A 22,522-nucleotide genomic window follows, 5' to 3' on the forward strand; every position below is an offset into this window, starting at 1 on the left:
CAGGACAGAAATAGCATGGGTTAGATACAGAGCAAAGCTCCTTCTACACTCTCCATTGGTTGGAGTCATACCTAGCACAAAAGGAAGATGGTTGTGGATGTTGGATGCCAATCATCTCAGCCCCAGGACATCACTGCAGGAGTTCCTCGTGGTAGTGTCAGCCGCTTCATCAATGATCTTCCCTCCATCATAAGGTCAGAAGTGGGGATGTTTGCACAATGTTCAATGCCATACGCAACTCCTCAGATACTGAAGCAGTTCGTGCCCGCCTGTAGCAAGACCTGGACAACATCCAGGCTTGGGCTGTTAAGTGGCAAGTAACATTCACACGACACAAATGTCAGGCAATGACTATCTTTAATAAGAAAGAGTCTAACCATCTCCCCTTGATGTTCAACAGCATTACCATTGCTGAATTCCCCACCAACAACATCCTAGGGGTTACCATTGACCAAAAATTGAACTGGACCAGTCATATAAATAGTGCCTACAAGAGCAGGTCAGAGGCTGGGAATTTTGTGGCAAGTAACTCACCTCCCGTCTCCCCAAAGCCTGTCCACCATCTACAAGGCACAAGTCAGGAGTGTGGTGGAATACTCTCCACTTGCCTGGATGGGTACAGCTCCAAAACTCAAGAAGCTCGACACCATCCAGGACAAAGCAGCCTGCTTGATCAGCAGCCCATCTGCCACAGGTGCACAGTGGCAGCAGTGTGTACCATCTACAAGATGCACTGCAGCAACTCGCCAAGCCTCCTTCGACAGCACCTTCCAAAACCGTGACCTCAACCACTTAGAAGGACAAGGGCAGCAGACGCTTGGGAACACCACCACCTGCAAGCTCCCCTTCCAAGTCACACACCATCCTGACTTGGAACTATAGCGCCCTTTCTTCACTGTCAACTGGGTCAAAGTCCTGGAATTCCCTTCCTAACAGCACTGTGGGTGTACCTACAGCACATGAATTGCAGCAGTTCAAGAAGGCAGCTCACCACCACCTTCTCAAGGGTAATAGGGATGAGCTTTCCAGCACTGCTCACATCCCATGAAAGAATAAAAAAAACACTTCCAACCATTCCAGGGCAAATTCAGCACAGTTAGATATGGAGTAAAGCTCCTTCTACACCTTCCCATCAAACACTCCCAGGGCAGGTATAGCCCCAGTTAGATACAGAGTAAAGCTTCGTCTACACTGTCCCAATAATGTGACACTGCTCAAAGTTGAGCGAGCCCCCTTAATGCACCAGCAAGACATTGTTTTCATTTCATTTCACATTGCAGCCCTTCACTGGGTGAACGTCAATAGTGGGACATTTTTCCAGTATGGTTAATGTCCACGCAGTATAGATCGAGACTGCCAAACTGATTTCACATGTCACACCACAGAAAGGCTTTCAACCCATGTCTTAGTTGGATTCATTGGGCGGCACAGTGGCGCAGCGGTTAGCACTGCAACCTCACAGCTCCAGCGACCCGGGTTCAATTCTGGGTACTGCCTGTGCAGAGTTTGCAAGTTCTCCCTGTGACCGCGTGGGTTTTCGCTGAGTGCTCCGGTTTCCTCCCATAGCCTAAGAATTGCAGGCTGATAGGTAAATTGGCCATTATAAATTGCCCCTAGTATAGGTAGGTGGTAGGAATATGGGATTAATGTAGGATTAGTATAAATGGGTGGTTGATGGTCGGCACAGACTCGGTGGGCCGAAGGGCCTGTTTCAGTGCTGTATCTCTAAATAAATAAATTCAGACTCGAGTTCCACTCCATCCCTTAATCTTCTTTCCCCGCTTTTCTCCTCCTCTGCACCCAGGTTACTGAGCTGACATGCAATGCAAAAATCAGAAGACTTGTTTGCCCAAGTAAAAACATGCTGATCAGGTTGTATTAGATTTCCTAAATGGGCCTTTACCAATAGGTGTATGGGACAGTGTGCAACAGGGGTGGTGGGTGTCTGAAATTCACTGCCAGGATTGGTGGTGGAGGCAGAAACCCTCAACTCACTTAAAAGGTGCCTAGACATGCACCTGAAGTGCTGTAACCTGCAAGGCTATGGACCAGGTGCTGGAAGGTGGGATTAGATTGGGCGGCTAATTTTTTCAGCTGGCAGGGATATGATGGGGGCTGAATGGCCTCCTTCTATGCTGTAATTTTTCTATGGCTCATTCCTGAAAGCACCCTGCACTTTTACCACTTAGGAAGCCGCCTACAGGAGATTTTTCCTTTAGGTTTTCGGAAACCAGTGGGCACAAATGATCCCAGGAAACATTTTGAAGTACAGGAGAGTTTGGCCTGTTGTCCTGGCCAATATTTATCCCTCAAAAATCATTAAACAGATGATCTGGTCATAATCACATTGCTGTTTGTGGGAGCTTGCTGCGTGCAAATTAGTTGCCACGTTTCCTGCATTACAGCAGCAACTACACTTCAAAAGTATTTTAGAGGCTGTAAAGCGCTTTGGGATGTCCTAAGGTCGTGAATGGCACCGCATAAATCAGAGCTATTACAGCACAGAAGGCGGCCATTCGGCCCATTGCATCTCCAAGCGAGCAATTCACTTAGTGCCATTCCCCCGCCTTCTCCCCATAACGCTGAACATCTTTCCTTTTCAGTAAACAATCCAATTCCCTCTTGAATGCCTCGATTGAACCTGCCTCCACCGCACTCTCTGGCAGTGCATTCCGGATCCTAACCACTCGCTATGTGAAAAAGTTGTTTGTGTCGCCATTGCTTCTTTTGCCAATTACCTTATACCTATGCCCTCTCGTTCTTGATCCTCTCACGAGTGGGAACAATTTCTCCCTATCTACTCTGTCCAATCCCCTCATGACTCTGAATACCTCCATCAAATATCCTCTCAGCCTTCTCCAAGCCCTCATGACTCTGAATACCGCCCCTCATGACTCTGAATACCTCCATCAAATATCCTCTCAGCCTTCTCCAAGGAAAACCATCCCAACTTCTCCAATCTGTCCATGTAACTGAAGTTCCTCATCCCTGCAACCATTCTTGTAAATCTTTTCTGCACTCTCTCCAATGCTTTCACATCTTTCCTTAAATGCGGTGCCCAGAACTGGACCCAATACTCCAGCTGAGGTCGAACTAGTGTCTTAAACAAGTTCAACATAACCTCCTTACTCTTGTACTCTATGCCACTACTAATTAAGCCGAGGATACTCAATGCTTTAAATTCCGAAGAAGGGTCACTGACCCGAAACGTTAACTCTGCTTCTCTTTCCACAGATGCTGCCAGACCTGCTGAGTGGTTCCAGCATTTCTTGTTTTTATTTCAGATTTCCAGCATCCGCAGTATTTTGCTTTTATTGCTTTATTGACCACTCTCTCAACCTGGCCTCCCACCTTCAATGACTTATGCACATATACACCCAGGTCCCTCTGTTCCTGCACTCCCTTTAGAATTGCACCCTTTATTTTACATTGTGTCTCCATGCTCTTCCTACCAAAATGAATCAGTTCACATTTCTCAGCATTGAACTTCATCTGCCACTTGTCCGCCTATTCCACCAGCTTGTCTATGTCCTTCCAACCCTCTCAGTTATCCCTTCAAAAAGCTCCAAGTTAAACACTATTTTCTCTTAACAACTCCATGCTGGCTTTCCTTAATTAATTCGCATTTGTCCATGTGACTATTAATTTTGTCCCGAATTATTGTTTCTAGAAGTTTCCCCACCACCAAAGTTAATGTGACAGGTCTGTAGTTGCTGGGCTTATCTTTACATCTTTTTTCAAACAAGGGTGTAACATTTTCAATTCTCCAGTCCTCTGCTACCACCCGAGTCTAAGGAAGACTGGAAAATTATGGCCTGTGCCTCCGCAATTTCCACTCTCTGTTCCCTCAATATCCTTGGATGCATCTCATTCAGTCCTGGTGCCTTATCAACTTTAAGTATAGACAGCCTATCTAATACCTCATCAATTTTAAATCCTTCTTGTGTATTAATTACCTCCTCTTTCACCATGGCCTGGGTAGCATCATCTTCCTTGTAAAGACAGGTGCAAAGTATTTATTTAATAGCTCAGCTATTCCCCCTGCCTCCATGCATAAATCTTCCTATATCGGTCCCTAAACGGCCCTAATCCCCCTTTTACCACCATTTTACCATTTATATGCCGATAGAAAATTTTGGGATTCCCTTTTATGTTAGCTGCCAGTCTCTTTTCATACTCTCTCTTTGTTTCTCTTATTTGCTTTTTCACTTCTCCTCTGAACCTTCTATATTCAGCCTTGTGCTCCATTGTATTATCTACCTGATATCAGTCACAAGCACACTTTTTCTTCTTCATCTCTATCTCTTCTGTTATCTAGGGAGCTCTGGATTGTTTGCCCTACCTTTCCCCTTCAAGGGAATATACCTTGACTGTATTTGAACTCTCTCTTTGAAGGTAGTCCATTGCTCAAGTACCATTTTTCCTGCCAACCTTTTGATTTCAGTTTAATCAGCCCTGATCCATTCTTAACCCATTGAAGTTGGCTTTCCCCCAATTAATTATTCTTACTCTAGATTGTTCTTTGTCCTTTCCTATAGCCAACCTAAACCTTATCATTCAATGATCACTGTCCCCTAAATGTTCTCCTGCTGACATTTGATCCACTTGACCCACCAATCCAAGTGCAAAGTCCTTCTTTGTTTTTATCCAGGAAGCCTCACCTTTAATTGTTTGTTCTCCTCACGAAGTCTCTGAACCTCTGACTTAAGTATCCTGCAGTCTTCCATTACTTTCCTCAAGTCTGAATCATCCAAGGAAGAGCTGGCTGATTTTGTCATCATGGAGGTTTCTGTTTTCAGCGAAGTGGAAGTGATTTTATTCATCTCCAGTTCATGCTGCAGAAAGTGGTTAAGAAAAAATTAAATAAAAGAAAAGCCACCTTCAAATTTAAACCTATCCAAAATTATTTGGATTAGAATTATTAACCTAAGTATCAGTTCTGTTAAAAGTTAGTGACACAGGAGGTGGGGATTTTGCTCATTGTCAGTTTGTATCAGTTGTAGCATTCTCAACTCCAAGTGCTTATGTTTAGAACATAGAACACAGAACAGTACAGCACAGTACAGGCCCTTCGGCCCACGATGTTGTGCCGAACCTTTAACCTACTCTAAGATCAAACTAACTACCTACCCTTCATTCTACTATCATTCATGTACCTATCCAAGTGTCGCTTAAATGCCCCGAATGTATCTGCTTCTACTACCACCGCTGGCAGCGCATTCCACGCACCCACCACTCTCTGTGTAAAGAACCTACCTCTGACATCGCCCCGAAACCTTCCTCCAATCACCTTAAAATTATGCCCCCTGGTGATAGCCCTTTCCACCCTGGGAAAAAGTCTCTGACTATCCACTCTATCTATGCCTCTCATCATCTTGTACCCCTCTATCAAGTCACCTCTCATCCTTCTTCGCTCCAATGAGAAAAGCCCTAGCTCCCTCAATCTTTCTTCGTAGGACATGCCCCCCAGTCCAGGCAGCATCCTGGTAAATCTCCTCTGCACCCTCTCTAAAGCTTCCACATCCTTCCTATAATGAGGCGACCAGAACTGAACACAATATTCCAAGTGTGGTCGAACCAGGGCCTTATAGAGCTGCAGCATAATCTCGCGGCTCTTAAACTCAATCCCCCTGTTAATGAAAACCAACACACCATACACCTTAACAACCCTATCAACCTGGGTGGCAACTTTGAGCGATCTATGGATATGGACCCCAAGATCCCTCTGTTCCTCCACACTACCAAGAATCCTGTCTTTAAGCCTGTATTCCGCATTCAAATTCGACCTTCCAAAATGAATCACTTCACACTTTTCCAGGTTGAACTCCATCTGCCACTTCTCAGCCCAGCTCTGCATCCTGTCAATGTCCCGTTGCAACCTACAACAGCCTTCCACACTATCCACAACTCCAGCAACCTTTGTGTCATCAGCAAACTTGCTAACCCAGCCTTCCACTTCCTCCTCCAAGTCATTTATAAAAATCACAAAGAGCAGAGGTCCCAGAACAGATCCTTGTGGAACACCACTAGTCACCGAGCTCCATGCTGAATACTTTCCATCTACTACCACCCTCTGACTTCTATGGGCCAGCCAATTTTGCATCCAGACGGCCAACTTTCCCTGAATCCCATGCCTCCTTACTTTCTGAATGAGCCTACCATGGGGAACCTTATCAAACGCCTTGCTAAAATCCATATACACCACATCCACTGCTCTTCCTTCATCAATGTGTTTTGTCACATCTTCAAAGAATTCAATAAGGCTTGTGAGGTATGACCTGCCCCTCACAAAGCCATGCTGACTGTCTCTAATCAAACCATGCTTTTCGAAATAATCATAAATCCTGTCTCTCAGAATCCTCTCCAATAATTTGCCACCTACCGACGTAAGACTGACTGGTCTATAATTTCCAGGGTTATCCCTATTCCCTTTCTTGAACAAGGGAACAACATTTGCCACCCTCCAATCATCCGGTACTACTCCAGTGGACAGTGAAGACGCAAAGATCATCGCCAAAGGCGCAGCAATCTCTTCCCTCGCTTCCCGTAATATCCTTGGGTATATCCCGTCTGGCCCCGGGGACTTATCTGTCCTCATATCATTCAAAATTTCCAGCACATCCTCCCTCTTAACCTCAACCTGTTCGAGCATATCAGCCTGTTCCACGCTGTCCTCACAAACGACCAGGTCCCTCTCACTAGTGAATACTGAAGCAAAGTATTCATTTATGACCTCCCCTACCTCCTCCGACTCCAGGCACAAGTTCCCTCCACTATCCCTGATCGGCCCTACCCTCACTCTGGCCATCCTCCTGTTCCTCACATAAGTGTAGAACGCCTTGGGATTTTCCTTAATCCTACCCGCCAAGACTTTTTCATGTCCCCTTCTAGCTCTACTAAGTCCATTCTTCAGTTCCTTCCTGGCTACCTTGTAACCCTCTAGAGCCCTGTCTGATCCTTGCTTCCTCAACCTTAAGTAAGCTTCCTTCTTCCTCTTGACTAGCTGTTCCACATCTCTTGTCATCCAAGGTTCCTTCACCCTACCATCCCTTCCCTGCCTCATTGGGACAAACCTATCCAGCAGTCGCAGCAAGTGCTCCCTAAACAACCTCCACATTTCTGTCGTGCATTTCCCTGAGAACATCTGTTCCCAATTTATGCTCCCCAGTTCCTGCCTAATAGCATTGTAATTCCCCCTCCCCCAATTAAATATTTTCCCATCCTGTCTGCTCCTGTCCCTCTCCATGACTATAGTAAAGGTCAGGGAGTTGTGATCACTATCACCGAAATGCTCTTCCACCGAGAGATCTGCCACCTGGCCTGGTTCGTTGCCAAGCACCAAGTCCAACATAGTCTCCCCTCTAGTCGGCCTATCTACATATTGAGTCAGGAAACCTTCCTGGACACGCCTGACAAAAACTGCTCCATCCAAACTATTTGTACTATGGAGGTTCCAATCAATATTAGGGAAGTTGAAGTTATCCATGACAACAACCCTGTTACTTCTGCACCTTTCCAAAATCTGCCTCCCAATCTGTTCCTCCATGTCTCTGTTGCTATTGGGGGGTCTATAGAAAACTCCCAACAAAGTGACTGCTCCTTTCCTGTTTCTGACTTCCACCCATAATGACTCAGTAGACAAACCCTCCTTGACGACCTCCCTTTCTGCAGCTGTGATACTATCCCTGATTAACAATGCCACTCCCCCACCTCTTTTACCTCCCTCCCTATTCCTTTTGAAACATCTAAACGCCGGAACATCCAACATCCATTCCTGCCCGTGATATCCACGTCTCCGTAATGGCCACAACATCGTAGCTCCAAGTACTGATCCATGCTCTAAGTTCATCACCCTTATTCCTGACACTTCTTGCGTTAAAATAGACACACTTCAACCCATCATACTGGCTGCAACTTTGCCCTGTCAACTGTCTACCCTTCCTCACAGACTCTCTGCACTCGGTATCTGCCTGTTCAACAGCTACCCCATCCACTGATCCGTGGCTCCGGTTCCCATCCCCCTGCCAAACTAGTTTAAACCCTCCTTAAGAGCTCTAGCAAACCTCCTGCCCAGGATATTGGTGCCCCTCCAGTTCAGATGCAACCCGTCCTTCTTGTACAGGTCCCACTCTTTAACCAACACCAAAAACAATTCAACTACTCATTCGTCTCTGTTGTTTGGGGGATCTTTGCTGTGTTCCTATTGGCTGCTTTGTCTGGCTATGAAACTATACTGAAAGTAAGAATTTACCAGCTGTAAAGCACTTTGGGATGCCATGTGAATGTGAAAGACACTATTTAAATGCAAGTTCATTCTTTCTTCCATTGAGACGAAGGATGGAGAGCTCCCTTCCCTCCTAATCTAAACATTAGACTGTTCCCAGAACAAGCACTAAATAATGAGGATTCGGAGCTCCCCTGTACCATACCAGCAAGATTACTACTACTGACATTTATTATGCCTGACACTGTATGACCTCTGAGAAAGAGGTTGGGGTAAGATGAAGCAGTCAGAGACCATCCAATCACTGCTGACTGAACAATGCTCTCAGACTAAGAATGTTCGTTCCATTGAGACCCTCAACTTGTTTATTTCTTCTGTCTGGGCTGAAGTTGAAGCTGAACTTCAGGAGTGAAAGGAGTGTGTTCCATTATATTCAAGTAGTGTCTGTAGATGCATCTGTACATAGGGATTTCAGGGTATGGTGACTGCATCATTTGTATTGGAATGTTACGCCAATCAGTGACTGATGCCACTGAAAAATCATCAACAACTGGAACAAGTTTCTTTGAAGATGGAGGGATCCTGTAGGGTGCATCCCACACCTTCCTATGAGGCACTGAAAACAAAGGTAGAGATACATAAGAAGAAAACTGAGTGCTGGAACTCCAATAAAAGCAGGAAGCACTGGAAATGGAGAATAAGAGCAGTCAGTGTTTGAAAGGGAAAAGACAGGCTAACCCATCGGACCTCTCATGAGGGCGTTAACAGGCACTAACTGACCCTTGGTGACTTTCCAGAATTTGCAGTTTTTAGTTTGAATGAAACAAGTCTTTTGTAAAATACCTTCAGACAGAACTGTAAGAGGTACAGGACAAAGACCGGAAAATGGAGCTGGTGAACACAAGACTGAATTATTTTTGTTGTCGTCTTAGCCAAGGACAATCACAGAGCTTTTAATTTGGAACGGGTCACATGCCTTATGGGTATTACTAGTAATCACAAATCTCATTTTAGTGAGTCTTCACACACACACACACGTAAGTGCACACAAGCACTCTTTTAGTATAGAAGGTATCTGGCATGGACCTTGAACACAGAGTACTTGTTTACATGCAGAGATACATTATGTCAAGGATAGGGATGCCATGATAATGCTGGAAATTACCATTAATGCTGTAAAACAAATCTAATGTGTCGAGAATTACAACATCCAAAATCTTGTACTTCCCTTGATACGTACCATTATATATCAACACATAACATGTAACGGGGGTAGTTTGAATTGTCAGAGCTGCCCAGTTGCAATAGTTCTTTTGTTACTTTTTGTAACACACTTATGGGGAAGTGAGTTTCTGATGGGTCGTCCATCACAGAGTGATGGGATTCCTCACACACTGCAGAACATGTTAGACATCAAATCTGAGTAGAAAGGACCACTTTCAGGAATGCTGCAACACAGAGCGACAGGAGTCGCGGTCAGTGCCTGCGATATTCCTACATTGAGCTCCTGATTTCCACTGTGGGCAGCTCCACAGTGGAGGCCAGGAATATTACCCATGGGTTAGGCATACGGGTCTGGGAGAAATGAGATGATATGGGCAGATTTTCCAATGGATTCATACCATTTGAACAACAGTGGCACTGGACCATGTGATGTGAACAGCAGTACTGGGACTGATGTCACTATGTATTTGCAGGGGAATATCACAGCACGTGCACATTATGTATCATGACATCACTACACCTGAGAACTGGTTAGGTCAAACTGATCAGTCCAAGACAACATTAATCTCATAACCATGAAAGTTTCATCAGTATCCTTACATTTCTCTTTTTGTGTACTGGACGCCACTGGAACATTAAAAGAAAACGGTGCAGAATTAAATATTCAGTAGTACAGCACCACTGGTCTTTTAAAATTCTGTGATAATAAATGTCACTCATGCCTGCTTCTGCCCCAACCACTGATACCATGAGAATAATATGCTTTTTAAATTATGTGTGTGTGAAAGAGAAGCACTCACAGGGTCAGTTCCAGACAGGAGTTTTCCTTTCATATTTTGGGTGAACTGGAGACATTTTTGATAAATTTTCATGGAACCTTGCACTGAAGGCCATTCAGCCCTTCATGCCTTTATTGGCTTTGAAAGAGCTACCCAATTAGTCCCACTTTCAGGCTCTTTCTCCATAGCTCTGAAAATGTTTCTTGATTTCAAGTATTTTTGTTATAGATTTCTGCCCGCTGCAATGCTGACAAATTCTCCCTCAATTTGTTTTCACCCTTGGTAGCTGCGACCTCAAACATTGCAACCTCTTTCCTTTCTGACCATTTTCTATGCTCCTTAAGCTGACTGGAGCAGTAGTCGGGTTTGACAGCCATCAGCAGCCCTTTCGTATGTGGTGGCCTATTGTGATGCCAGGCTTTTTCATACAGGGTATCATAGATGTCCTCATCAGACGCACACACACGCACAGTTTCCTTTTGGGGTGATTGGGTAGCAATCAGGTGCTGGGATCCTGGATGATTTTTACATTCCCTAGCCCAGGGATGCTGAGTTACCCAATACAGCAACTCAAAAACTGCTCCAGTTGAGATTAGGTAACTCTGCACTGACTGTGGATTGAACCTGGGGCCTCTTGGTTTGTGCAACAGAGCACCACACTACAAGATGCTCATCAGGCATTCTGGAAAATGGATTCTCAGGAGTGTGGGTCCATTCTAGGCTCTGAACCATCCACTGACTGACTGCATTGGATACATGGCTTAATGTAGAGGCAGCAGCCACTTACGAATCGTCCCCTGCAGGTTAAAGCTATCCCAGTGGTTTCTAGTACAAGATGGGCTTCCAAATTAGCGGCTACAACAGTCGAGTTCAATTTGGCACATACTGCAGGGCAGGATTCAATGTGTCAAAAGTTACAAGTCTGCTTCCCTTCTATAACAGTTGGTGGAAACCCAGGCACACTAAGTTCTGCATATTAATGAATGTGCTGCAGTTTCACAAAGCCATAAATATTAAATGCTACTAAAGAAAATCATGTACCAAATTTAGTAATAATTTTTTTAAAAAAAGAACTTGTTGGGTAATCCAAAACTAGGGGCCATAAATATAAGATAGTCACGAACAAATCCACTAAGAAATTCAGGAGAAACCTCTTTAAGCAAAGTGGTGAGAATGTGGAACTCTCCAGTGCAAGGAGTAGGTGAGGTGAACAGTACAGGTGCATTTAAGGGGAAGCTAGACAAGCACATGAGGAAGAAAGGAATAAAAGAATATGCTGATACAGTTCGATGAAGCAGGGTGGGAGGAGGCTTGTGTGAAGGATAAACATGATCTTAGATCTGTTGGGTCAAATGGCCTGTTTCTGTGCTGTAAATACTATGTAATATGTAATTAGACCAGGCTGGAGATACTGCTGATTGTAGTCTAATCAGCTGTTGTGTTGTTCCAAATGCCACTATTTTCTGGCATCAAGATGTTGTATGGGTTTCTGTAAATAACAGTGACCATTCTTAGTAAGGTGGGTAAAATAAAACAGCAATTTGACTCACATGAGTGAATAGGCGCTGCCCCACTATCAAAGTATAATTCATGGATTAGGCAGGCTGGTTTCAAAGATGTCCAATTGCCACGTTGGTGAACCAATATGCAAATGTGACAGTTGTGTGAATTTACTATTCATTGAGTTACTTACCAGGAAAATGTTCAAGTGCATTTTAGATGAGTGATCTTTCAGACTGTTGACAAAGGTTTTACCACTGAGAAAGCACATGGTGCTCTGGTAAAACTGCCCCACCATTTACTAAATGTTGGCAGATTTCAATAGATAATTTGATATTTGCTGCAGTTTTTTTTTGGTCACCCATTATTTTGCTTTTATGGCAATTGTTTCCCCTGTCTGTCTAGACAGACAAAACAATCTCTACCCAAACATCACCCTATGCTGTTCTCTTGGGGAGTGGGCCTAAACTCCAGCTTTCTCCCCAATTGTGGAAAGCCTCCCCTCAGCCAATGCACTTCAATGATTTCAATGTCATTAATGCCTATTGCTCCCCAGAACAAATGAACACATTTAGTTTACAAATGCAGTTGCGGCTAATTTCCAGAATGGAAGCAGGCTTATTTACCAGTCGCAAAATCTTCAGATTTCCAAAAGGCATTCAATAAGCTGCCATATAAAAGGTAACTAAATAAGATAAGAGCTTATGGTATTGGGGATAATATATTTGCACGGATCGAGGATTGGCTAACTAACAGGAAGCAGAGTTGGAATAAATGGGGCATATTCAGATTGGCAAACTGTAACTAGTGGAGTGCCAGAGTTTAGTGCTGGGGCCTCAACTATTTATAATCTATATTAATGGCTTGGACGAAGGGACAGTGTACTGTAGTCAAATTTGCTGACGATACAAAGATAGGTGGGAAAGCAAATTGTGAGGAGGACACAAAGTCTGCAAAGGGATATAAATAGGTTAAGTGAGTGGGCAAAAATTTGGCAGATGGAGTATAATGTGGGAAAATGTGAGGTTGTCCACTTTGGTGGGAAGAATAGAAAGGCAAAATATTTAAATGAAGCGAGATTACAGAATGCTGCAGGACAGAGGGATTTGAGTGCCCTCGTACATGAATCACAAAAAGTTAGCTTGCAGCAAGTAATTAGGAAGGTAAATGAAATGTTGGCCTTTATTGCAAAAGGTTGGAGTAAATAAGTAGAGATGTCTTGCTACAATTGTACAAGGCATGAGCGAGACCACACCTAGATACAGTTTTAGTCTTCATATTTAAGGAAGCATTTACATGCATTGGGGACAATTCACAGAAGGTTCACTAGGTTGATTCCTGGGATGAAGGGGTTGTCTTATGAGGAAAGGTTGAGCAGGTTGGGACTATACTCACTGGAGCTCAGAAAAATGAGAGATGATCTTATTGAAACACAAGATTCTGAGGGACTTGACAGGGTAGATGCTCAGAGGATGTTTTCCCACATGGGGGAGTTTAGATCTCGGGAACATAACTTCAGAATAAGGGGTTTCCCATTTAAGATGGACATGAAGAGGAATTTCTTCTCTCAGATGGCCATCAATCTTTGGAATTCTCTACCCCAGAAGGAGCTGTGGAGGCTGAATCATTGAATATATTCAAGGTTGAGATAGACAAATTTCTGAACTACAGGGGAGTCAAGGGTAATGGGGAACAGGCAGGAAAATGGAGTTGAGGCCAAAATCAGATTAGCCATGATCTTAATGAATGGCAGAGCAGGCTCGAGGGTCCATATGGCCTACTCCTGCTCCTATTTCTTATGTTATGTTCAGTCTTAATATTTTAATGGTGCTTCTTTTCAAAATGAAATAATGTGTTACAAATACAAGTCCCAAAGGAACATTTAGGAAAGTGTTTCAAATGTATACCAGAACATAAGTACACAAAGTGTCAGGTTTCTGTGCTGGCAAAGGCAGAGAGCGAAGTTACAGTGAACATACAAGAGCCTCCAATTATTACAATAGACATCATAAAGACCCACCTGAGCCAAAGGTCAGCTTCCAGTGACCAAGGTGATTAAAGGTTGCCAAGCAGACACCGAGGCCAGCAGGAAACTTGTGGCAATGGACAAAAGCAAACAATACTCAGATTTGATGGTTTAATTGTTACAATGGCTATCAGCGTGTAGTTGTGAAAGTTTGCATACTCACTCGACTCTGTATGCATGAGTTTTCTGCCATTTCCATGAAGCCGCAAACTTGAAACTGGCGTCAAAATCAGATTGTGCCAAGTCTCAGTTAGGCATCTGATTACCCTGAACATAAAATGCCTGCTCGCCACTTTCTAATTTCTTTAGATGCCCACTGCTGTAACAGATGCCACAGTCAATCAGCATCAGGTGATCAGCAGATGCTGTTGATCGGTCCCTTTCCCCTCAATGGGAAAATCATTAGAACTGGGAGCTCCTCCCCCACTTCTAGACAAGGCCCTTTTAAACTTACTGTTTTCTCATTCTCAGAGGGCAGTTCAAAGACACACCGCAGCTTGGAGTCCACTAAATCATCTGGCTTTGCTTCTTTCCACTGTAAAGAATCAGAGTAAACGCATTAACCATTTAATCACATTTAATCTCTTGTAGACTGGAGCACCAGCAAAAGCAGCAACTGCTAATTTATTTCACACGTAGGAGATGTGAAACACTAGGAAATGGAATGTGTGGAGGATTTCACAGTTCAGTGTGGTGTTCAGTGGGAGCCCAGCCTGGTGTTCCAACACATGGCACTGTTTTGCACTGACCAGCATCCATTTTCAGCTGGACGTGGCAGCCCCGGATTGCCGGCTTGCAAGCTGGAAATTCTCAAATACAAAGGGCAGCTGGCTCAACACTAGTCCACAGAGCAGCCCGAACACAGACTGCAGTATTTTACACAAATTGCATTATACAAACCAGACAGAAATGCACATACAAACCCCACTACACTCAAATCTGAGGAACGCAGTAACATTTAGAAAGCTACTACTTTTTAATGTCGTTGACAACCAGTCAGGCTGTTACATACAGCACTGGGGGAGGGTGGCGCGGCGAGTGAGTGGTGACAGGGAACAACGGAAGAAGGGGAGAGAGAGAAAGAGACAGGGGATAGAAAGAGAGAGTGTAGGTGGGTTAAAGAGAGAGAGATGGAAGAGTTAAAGGGGAGAGAGAGAGATGGGAGGGTTAAAAAGAGAGAGGAAGAGAGAGATGGGTGGGGTTAAAGAGAGAGAGGTGGGGTTAAAGAGAGAGACAGGGGTTAAAGAGCAAGAGAGAGAGTGCAAGAGACGGCGAGTTTGAGGGAGACAGCCAGAGACGTGGTGGGCTAGGTCATCTGGGGACAACAAAAGCGGGTAAGAAGGTAGTGGGGGAGTTGGCATTGAGAAGCATCTTTACCCAATTTAGTTCTGCACTTAGAGGAGCTAATGTTGTCAGTGCTGCGAATAAAGGCATGATTAAATATCCACTCCCAGTTCACCAACTCTGCAGCATGCTGTCATCATTCACTCCTGTTATCAGAGACAGAAAGGCTCACTAAAATGGCCATGTCCTGTCCAACATGCTTCATGGGGATTCATTAATTCATCCCCGAACATGCTCTTTCTCACTGTTACTGGATATCCAAACATGACCTTACATCCAATGCTCATCTGTCTCACTTTATTATAGATGAAAAACTGTTTTAAAAGACAGCAAAGAAAGGCAGTCACTTAATGCTAGATTCTTGACTTAGTGCCTGACACTAACAATTTTTCCACTCTGCACAATTCCCTCACCAGACAATGAACTTCTTCACCATGATGTAAAAGGGACATAGCTTTACCTTAACAGAAATAATGATGCATTGTGGATTACCTGGTCTGTATATATAAAATAGGACCTAGTAAATAGTATTTTGAACTTTGGGGAATGATGAAATCTTGTAGATGTATATTTAATACTTGGTATATCTGTTTCCCTTCCCATGCAGCCAACTTAACTTGAAGCAATTTCAGTCATAGAACTGACAGATTGCAAAATTTGTATTTATAATATAAAATCAGTGGATTAGGGGTGTTGGGCTTTAACGCTCAAAGCAACAATGGCCAGTACTATAGCTCCCATTTATGATGCTGCCAATGCTTAATGCATTCACCGCCAGGAATACCTAATATAAAGCACCCTTGATAAAACATAGGGATAAAGGTGAGGCATATCAATGGTGGGGAACTAAACGCTTTTTGAAAATGTTGCCATTCAGTGTCTGCATCAAGCACTCTTAAGTCAGGCACAGTGCAGATTAAATAAGTAATGCTCCCTCTACACTGCCTCAACAATCTCAGAGAAGTCTGCACTAATGTGACATTTCAGCCACTCCAGTAGTCATGATGTGAGATTGTTCTAGTCTTGTAGATGACACTAGTTAGGAGGCACATATATTCTGCAGCTGGGCACAGGAGCATATCAGTAGACTAAGTGAGTAGGCAAAACTGTGGTAGGTTGAGTTCAATGTTGGGAAGTGTGGGGCCATCCACTTTGGATCCAAAAAAAGACGAGTCAGAATATTTACTTAATTACAGGAGTCTAGGAACTGTGCAGGACGAAAGGGATGTGTGTTCATGTACACAGGTACTGAAGACCAGTACACAAATACAAAACAGTAATCAAAAAGGCTAATGGTTGTTGGTCTTTATCACAAGGCAAGTGGAATACAGTTGAACAGAGCTTTCATCTGGAGCACAGTGTTCAGTTCTGGGCAGCGCTTCTCAGGAGAAGTATAATGGTTTTGGAGGGGGTGCAGTGCAGATTCACCCGAATGATATCAGGACTAAAATTACTAAATTATGAGGACAGGTTGCATAACATACGAATTAGGAAAAGTAGGCCATTCGACCCTTCTCCGCCATTCAATAAGATCATGGATGATTTGTTTGTGTCTCGAATTCCACACTTCCATCTACCCCTGATAAACCTTTGATTCCTTTGCCTAACAAGAATCTATCTACCTCTGCCTTAAAAATATTCAATGACGCTGCCTCCACCACCTTCTGAGGCAGAGTTCCAAAGTCGCACAACCCTCAGAAAAGATTTCTCCACATCTCTGTCCTAAAAGTGCGACGCCTAATTTTAAAATAGTGCCCCCTAGTTCTGGACTCACCCACAAGAGGAAACATCCTTTCCACATCCACCTCGTCAAGACAGTTCAATCAAGTCTCCCCTCATTCTTCTGAACTCCAATGAAAGCAAGCCCAATCTGTCCAACCTTTCCTCAAAAGACAACTCGCTCATTCCAGGTATCAATCCAGTAAACCTCCTCCAACACATTTACATCCTTCCTTAAATAAGGAGACCAAAACTGCACACAGTATTCGAGATGTGGTCTCACCAATGCCCTGTATAACTGAAGCAGGACAGCCTTACTTTTATGTTCAATTCCTCTCGTAATAAAGGACAGCATTCCATTAGCCTTCTTTATGACTTGCTGTACTGCATACTAACTTTTTGTGACTCAAGCACTAGAACACCTAGGTCCGTCTGCACTTCGGAATTCTGCAGTCGTTCTGCTTAAGTAATGCTCTGCTTTTTTATTCTTCCTGCCAAAGTGAACAACTTCACATTTTCCCACATTATACTCCATCTACCAGATTTTTGCCCACTCACTCAACCTATATCGGTCTGCAATCTCCTCATGTCCTCTTCACAACATACTTTCCTACCTATCTTTGTGTCATCTGCAAATTTAGCTACCATGCCACCGCTCAGCTCATCTAAGTCATTGATATAAATTGTAAAAAGGTTGAGGCCCAGCGCAGACCCATGCGGGACTCCACTCGTCACATCCTGCCAGTCAGAAAAGGACCCATTTATGCATACTCTGTTTTCTGCCAGCCAACCAATCTTCTATCCATGCTAATATGTTACCCCATCCCACAAACTCCTACTTTGCAGAATAACCTTTTATGTGGCACCTTGTTGAACACCTTCTGGAAATCCAAGTACAGTACGCCAACGGGCTCTCCTATACCTACAGCGCATGTTACTCCTTCAAAGAACTCCAATAAATTGGTTAAACATGATTTCCCTTTCACAAAACTATGCTATTCCTGATTATCTTTGAGCTTTTTTTAAGTGCCCAGCTATAGCCTCCTTAATGGTCAATTCTAACACCTTCCCCATGACAGACGTCAAGCTAACTGGCCTGTAGTTACCCATTTTCTGTCTCCACTGCCACTTCTTGAATACAGTGGTTATTTGCTATTTTCCAGTCTGATGGAACCTTCCCAGAATCCAGCGAATTTTGAAAAATTAACACCAACGCATTTACCAACTCATTAGCCAATTTTTTAAGGCCCTGGGATGAAGCCCGTCAGGACCCGGGGACTTGTCAGTCCGCAGCTCCATCAGTTTGCTCAGTACTGTTCCTCTGGTGATTGTAATTTCACCAAGTTCCTCTCTTCCTTCCACCTCCTGATTTACAGCTAGTACTGGAATTTTTTTGTATCCTCTGTAGTGAAGACGTCGCTTATATTCCCTTGAGTTTAGAAGTTTATGGGGTGATCGAAATGAAGTGTTCAAAATGATAAAAGGAATCGTTAGGGTAGATGGAGAGAAACTATTTCCTCAGTGGGGTATCCGGAATAAGAATCTATTCTAAAGGATGTGATAAATGGACACTTGGATGATAACGATCTGATTGGGCACAGTCAACATGGATTTATGAAAGGGAAATCATGTTTGACATGGTATACTTGGATTTTCAGAAGGTTTTTGATAAAGTCCCCCACAGGAGGTTGGTTAGCAAAATTAAAGCACATGGGATAGGAGGTAATACACTGGCATGGATTAAGAATTGGTTAACAGGCAGAAAACAGAGAGTAGGAATAAAAGGGTCATTCTCGCATTGGCAGACTGTGACTAGCGGTGTACCGCAGGCATCAGTACTTGGGCCTCAGCTGTTCACAATATATATCAATGATTTGAATGTGGGGACAAAATGAAATATTTCCAAGTTTGGAGATGACACAAAACTAGATGGGAATGTGTGTTGTGAGGAAGATGCAAAGCGGCTTCAAGGGGATTTGGACAGACTTAGTGAGTGGGCAAGAACATGGCAGCTGGAACATAATGTGGAAAAATGTGAGGTTATCCACTTTGGTAGGAGGAACAGATGTACAGAGTATTTCTTAAATGGTAAGAGATTAGAAAGTGTAAATGTACAAAGGGAGCTTGGTGTCCTCGTCAATAAGTCATTGAAAGCTAGCAGGTGCAGCAAGCAATTAGGAAGACTAATGGTGTGTTAGCCTTTATCGTAAGAGGATTTGAGTACAGGAGTAATGAAGTCTTGCTTCAATTATATAGAACCTTGGTTAGACCGCACCTGGAATAGTGCGCGCAATTTTGGTCCCCTTTTCCTAGGAAGGATATTATTGCCATACAGGGAGTGCAACGAAGGTTCTCCAGACTTGTTCCCGGGATGGTGGGACTGTCCCATGAAGAGAGATTGGAGAAACTGGGCCTGTATTCTCTAGAGTTTCAGAGAATGAGAGGTGATCTCATTGAAACCTACAAAATATTTAAAGGGATAGACAGGGTAGATGCAGATTAAGATGTTTCCCCTGGTTGGAAAGTCTAGAACCAGGGGACACAATTTCAAAATAAGGGGGAAGCAACTTAGGACCAAGATGAGGAGAAATTTCTTTACTCAGAGGGTTGTGAATCTTTGGAATTTTCTACCCAGAGGGCTGTGGAAGCTCAGTCATTGAGTATGTTTAAAGCAGGGATTGGCAGATTTCTCAATACAAACAACAAAGAGATATGGGGATAGTGCGGGAAAAAGGCGTTGAAGTGGATGATCGGCCATGATCGTACTGAATGGCGGAGCAGGCTCGATGGGCTGGATGGCCTACTCCTGTTCCTATATTCCTAAGAAAGTAAAATCTTAACATTAGAGCTAGGACATTCAGGAGTGAAATCAGGAAGTCCTTTTTCCCTCAAACATTAGAGGAAAAGGTGGCATTCTCTCCCCAAAAGGCTGGCTCAATTGAAATGTCAAGACGGAAATGGCCATACAGCCCCGAAACAAAATGTAAAGACACAGTATAGTAATAAAAGCTGGGTACGTACTACTGCTTCCATGTCCTGGAAGTCCGCTGGAGCAAACATGGACTGCACCATAAATTTGTGCTTGCTTTTCTCATTGGGGTCATAGTCAAATGGTTGTAGCATCACTGTGAAAAGAAAAGGAACAACTTCTGATTAGAAGACAGGTGTGCACTGTTCCAATCACTGTCGTTATTCTCCCTACTGAGCACTGGTTACTCCACAACAGATACTTGGTTCGCAGCAAGTTCACCTTGCATGCAAATATGACCCATATTCTGGCTTCTTTCTGTTGCTCCATGCTGTGGGATGAGATTGCCATTAGGGGTCATGTTAGAAGATCCTCAAAGGGAAACCTAACTTTGAGGTGCATTGCTTTGACTAGCTGAGCAATTGTGTCAAACAGTGGTTTACAGGGAAACAGCAAAGTGATAGGTGCATGAATTCCCAGACATTCCATGCAGACATAATTTTTTTATATAAAATTGTAGAGTGAGGAGACAAATCAAGACCCTGGCTTGCCAGGATCTAATTTTTTATTTATTTATTCGTTTGTGGGTTCTGGGCGTTGCTGGCTAGGCCAGAATTTATTGCCCATCGACAGAGTGACTTATTAGGCCATTTCAGAGGGCATTTAAGAGTCAACCACATTGCTGTGGGTCTGGAGTCACACGTAGGCCAGACCAGTTAAGGACGGCAGATTTCCTTCCCTAAAGATTAGTGAGCCTGATGGGTTTTTAGAACAATTGACAATTGTTTCATGGTCACCATTAGACTAGCTTTTCAATTCCAGATTTAAAAAAAAAATTGAATTCAAATTTCACCATCTGTCATGGTGGAATTCAAACCCATGTCCCCAGAGCATTACCCCGGGCTCTGGATTACTAGTCCAGTGACATTACCATTACGCCACCGCCTCCCGAATTCAGTAGTTCAACAAACATAAAATCCGCCCCACCTCCAATGCAGCCTCCTAGTAGAACCCCTCCACAGTGACAAGTCTGGACACAGACAAGCAAGTTACTTAAGACTCTCTAAGCATCAATATCTGTTGAGGAGAGCTCGACATTCAAACCCTTCCCAACATGAAATGGAGGATCCAGGGCACTGACTAATTGTCATGCAGGCCCCTACCTGCCAAGAATGAGGCATATTAATTTCATCACATGGACATTAAATATCAAATTGTTGCTGGGAAGAGGAGAAGGCCTGTTACAAGGACTGCCAGACCTTGGCTGGAAAAAATCATTTACATACTAACAGACATTGAAGGCAGGGAAGCGCATTCCATTCCCTGCTAAGATGATACAATACACAGAGCCAAGATGTGGTCAGACCAGTTAGTCACATGACTAACCTGCTTGGCAACCTGGGGGGTTTCTGCATTGTACAGTTTGAACTGAGTGTCAGCAGAAAGCGGTTTGCTCCTGGATTGAAAAGACCTCTCCTGGCTGGCTCGCCCACCACAGCCTCTCCTGTCTGCTCCCATCTCTTCACCCACTGAAGACACATGAACCCCAAGAGAGAAAGATCTCTTACAGCGAACAAGGTTTAAGAATACTACTGGGCCCCAACGAAAAGCAAGATGTATTTACAATCAAGGACTCTACAGTGAGCTCAAAGAACCGTAACAACTCGTCAGATATTGCCTCAAACTTTTCCACTTTATTTTTCTTCTCTTTTCTGTCTCTATTTGCATGTGTGTATCGCGTATGCATGCTCGCGTGGGCGTGTCGTGTATCTGTAGGAGTCAACCGAATTAGAGTTCAATAAATTTCAACTTTTTTTCTTTAAACCAAAGACAGCCTGTTTGTGCTGGTTTCTTTGCCTTACAATTGGAAAGTGGTGAACAAGGATTCACCAAGAAGGAGCTGAAAAACTGAGTTTAAAATTAAACCCTGTTACAGTAAGACCAGGTGAAGGCTGAAAGGGAACCTAGACCTCTTTCTCACCTGGTCGTGATACTGATGGTTCACATCAGGTAAATCACTACCACAGATGAGTTAGGTCACCAACAATACAAGTGACTTATCTCTCAATCATCAGTCCTTCACAATTATTTCTTTCCGACTGTACAAATTTTCATTGAATGGAAAATAAATCATTCCCATTAGCTTGTTGCTTTTTCAGGCCCAATCTCCATTTACCTGTGGAGGGAAGCACAATGGTGCAATCACAATGTATGTCATTCAGTCTAAGATATGAATGGCATCCAAAAGATGACGTGGACATGTGCTCTTCAACAAAAACATTCTGCAGGCTGCTCAGGGGAGCTTTAAAGCACTGAATTGAACTCCGCATTTATGACAAGTAATACTAACTGCCCGCTCCAAGAACTAACAACTTGCTGACATGTTTCTTACCAGACTTGCTCTTTCCAGCAATATCTTTAATATTTAAGCTTGAAGCAGTAACAGCCAAGAACAAAAATTTAAGGGATTTAAAAAAAATACAATTGAAAACAAAGTGTTTTTCATCAATGCCGCAATGAAACAGCAAACTGAGAGGCGCCAGTGGAATGCAGATCAGGCCAATGTGGAGTGCAACTCAATGGGAGCTGTTGACCTAAAATTATACTTACTGTGTTAACCTAAGTTCTTGTTTTCTATTTTATTAAATGTTTAAGAGAAACCAGTTACACTTAGTATTGGGAGGCAGAGGGGGCTGGTAACTGAAGCCTGGAATATGCAGCATCCGGTGATGTTTTGG

The 22,522-nt window shown here is 43.5% G+C and overlaps 1 protein-coding gene across 1 annotated transcript in view; it reads right to left on the reverse strand.

Annotated features, from left to right (window-relative positions):
• Window positions 1–22,522, reverse strand: part of vapb (VAMP (vesicle-associated membrane protein)-associated protein B and C) — a 114,143-nt gene that overhangs the window by 1,378 nt on the left and 90,243 nt on the right. Inside the window, exons 3-5 of the mRNA XM_068048054.1 lie at window positions 19,838–19,941; window positions 14,208–14,288; window positions 4,662–4,835 (exon numbers count right to left, since the gene is read on the reverse strand). Of these exons, the coding sequence (XP_067904155.1) occupies window positions 4,662–4,835; window positions 14,208–14,288; window positions 19,838–19,941 (359 nt within the window). The remainder of the gene's footprint in view (window positions 1–4,661; window positions 4,836–14,207; window positions 14,289–19,837; window positions 19,942–22,522) is intronic.

The sequence above is a fragment of the Heterodontus francisci genome, chromosome 16, assembly GCF_036365525.1.
Source record: "Heterodontus francisci isolate sHetFra1 chromosome 16, sHetFra1.hap1, whole genome shotgun sequence".
NCBI lineage: Eukaryota > Metazoa > Chordata > Chondrichthyes > Heterodontiformes > Heterodontidae > Heterodontus > Heterodontus francisci.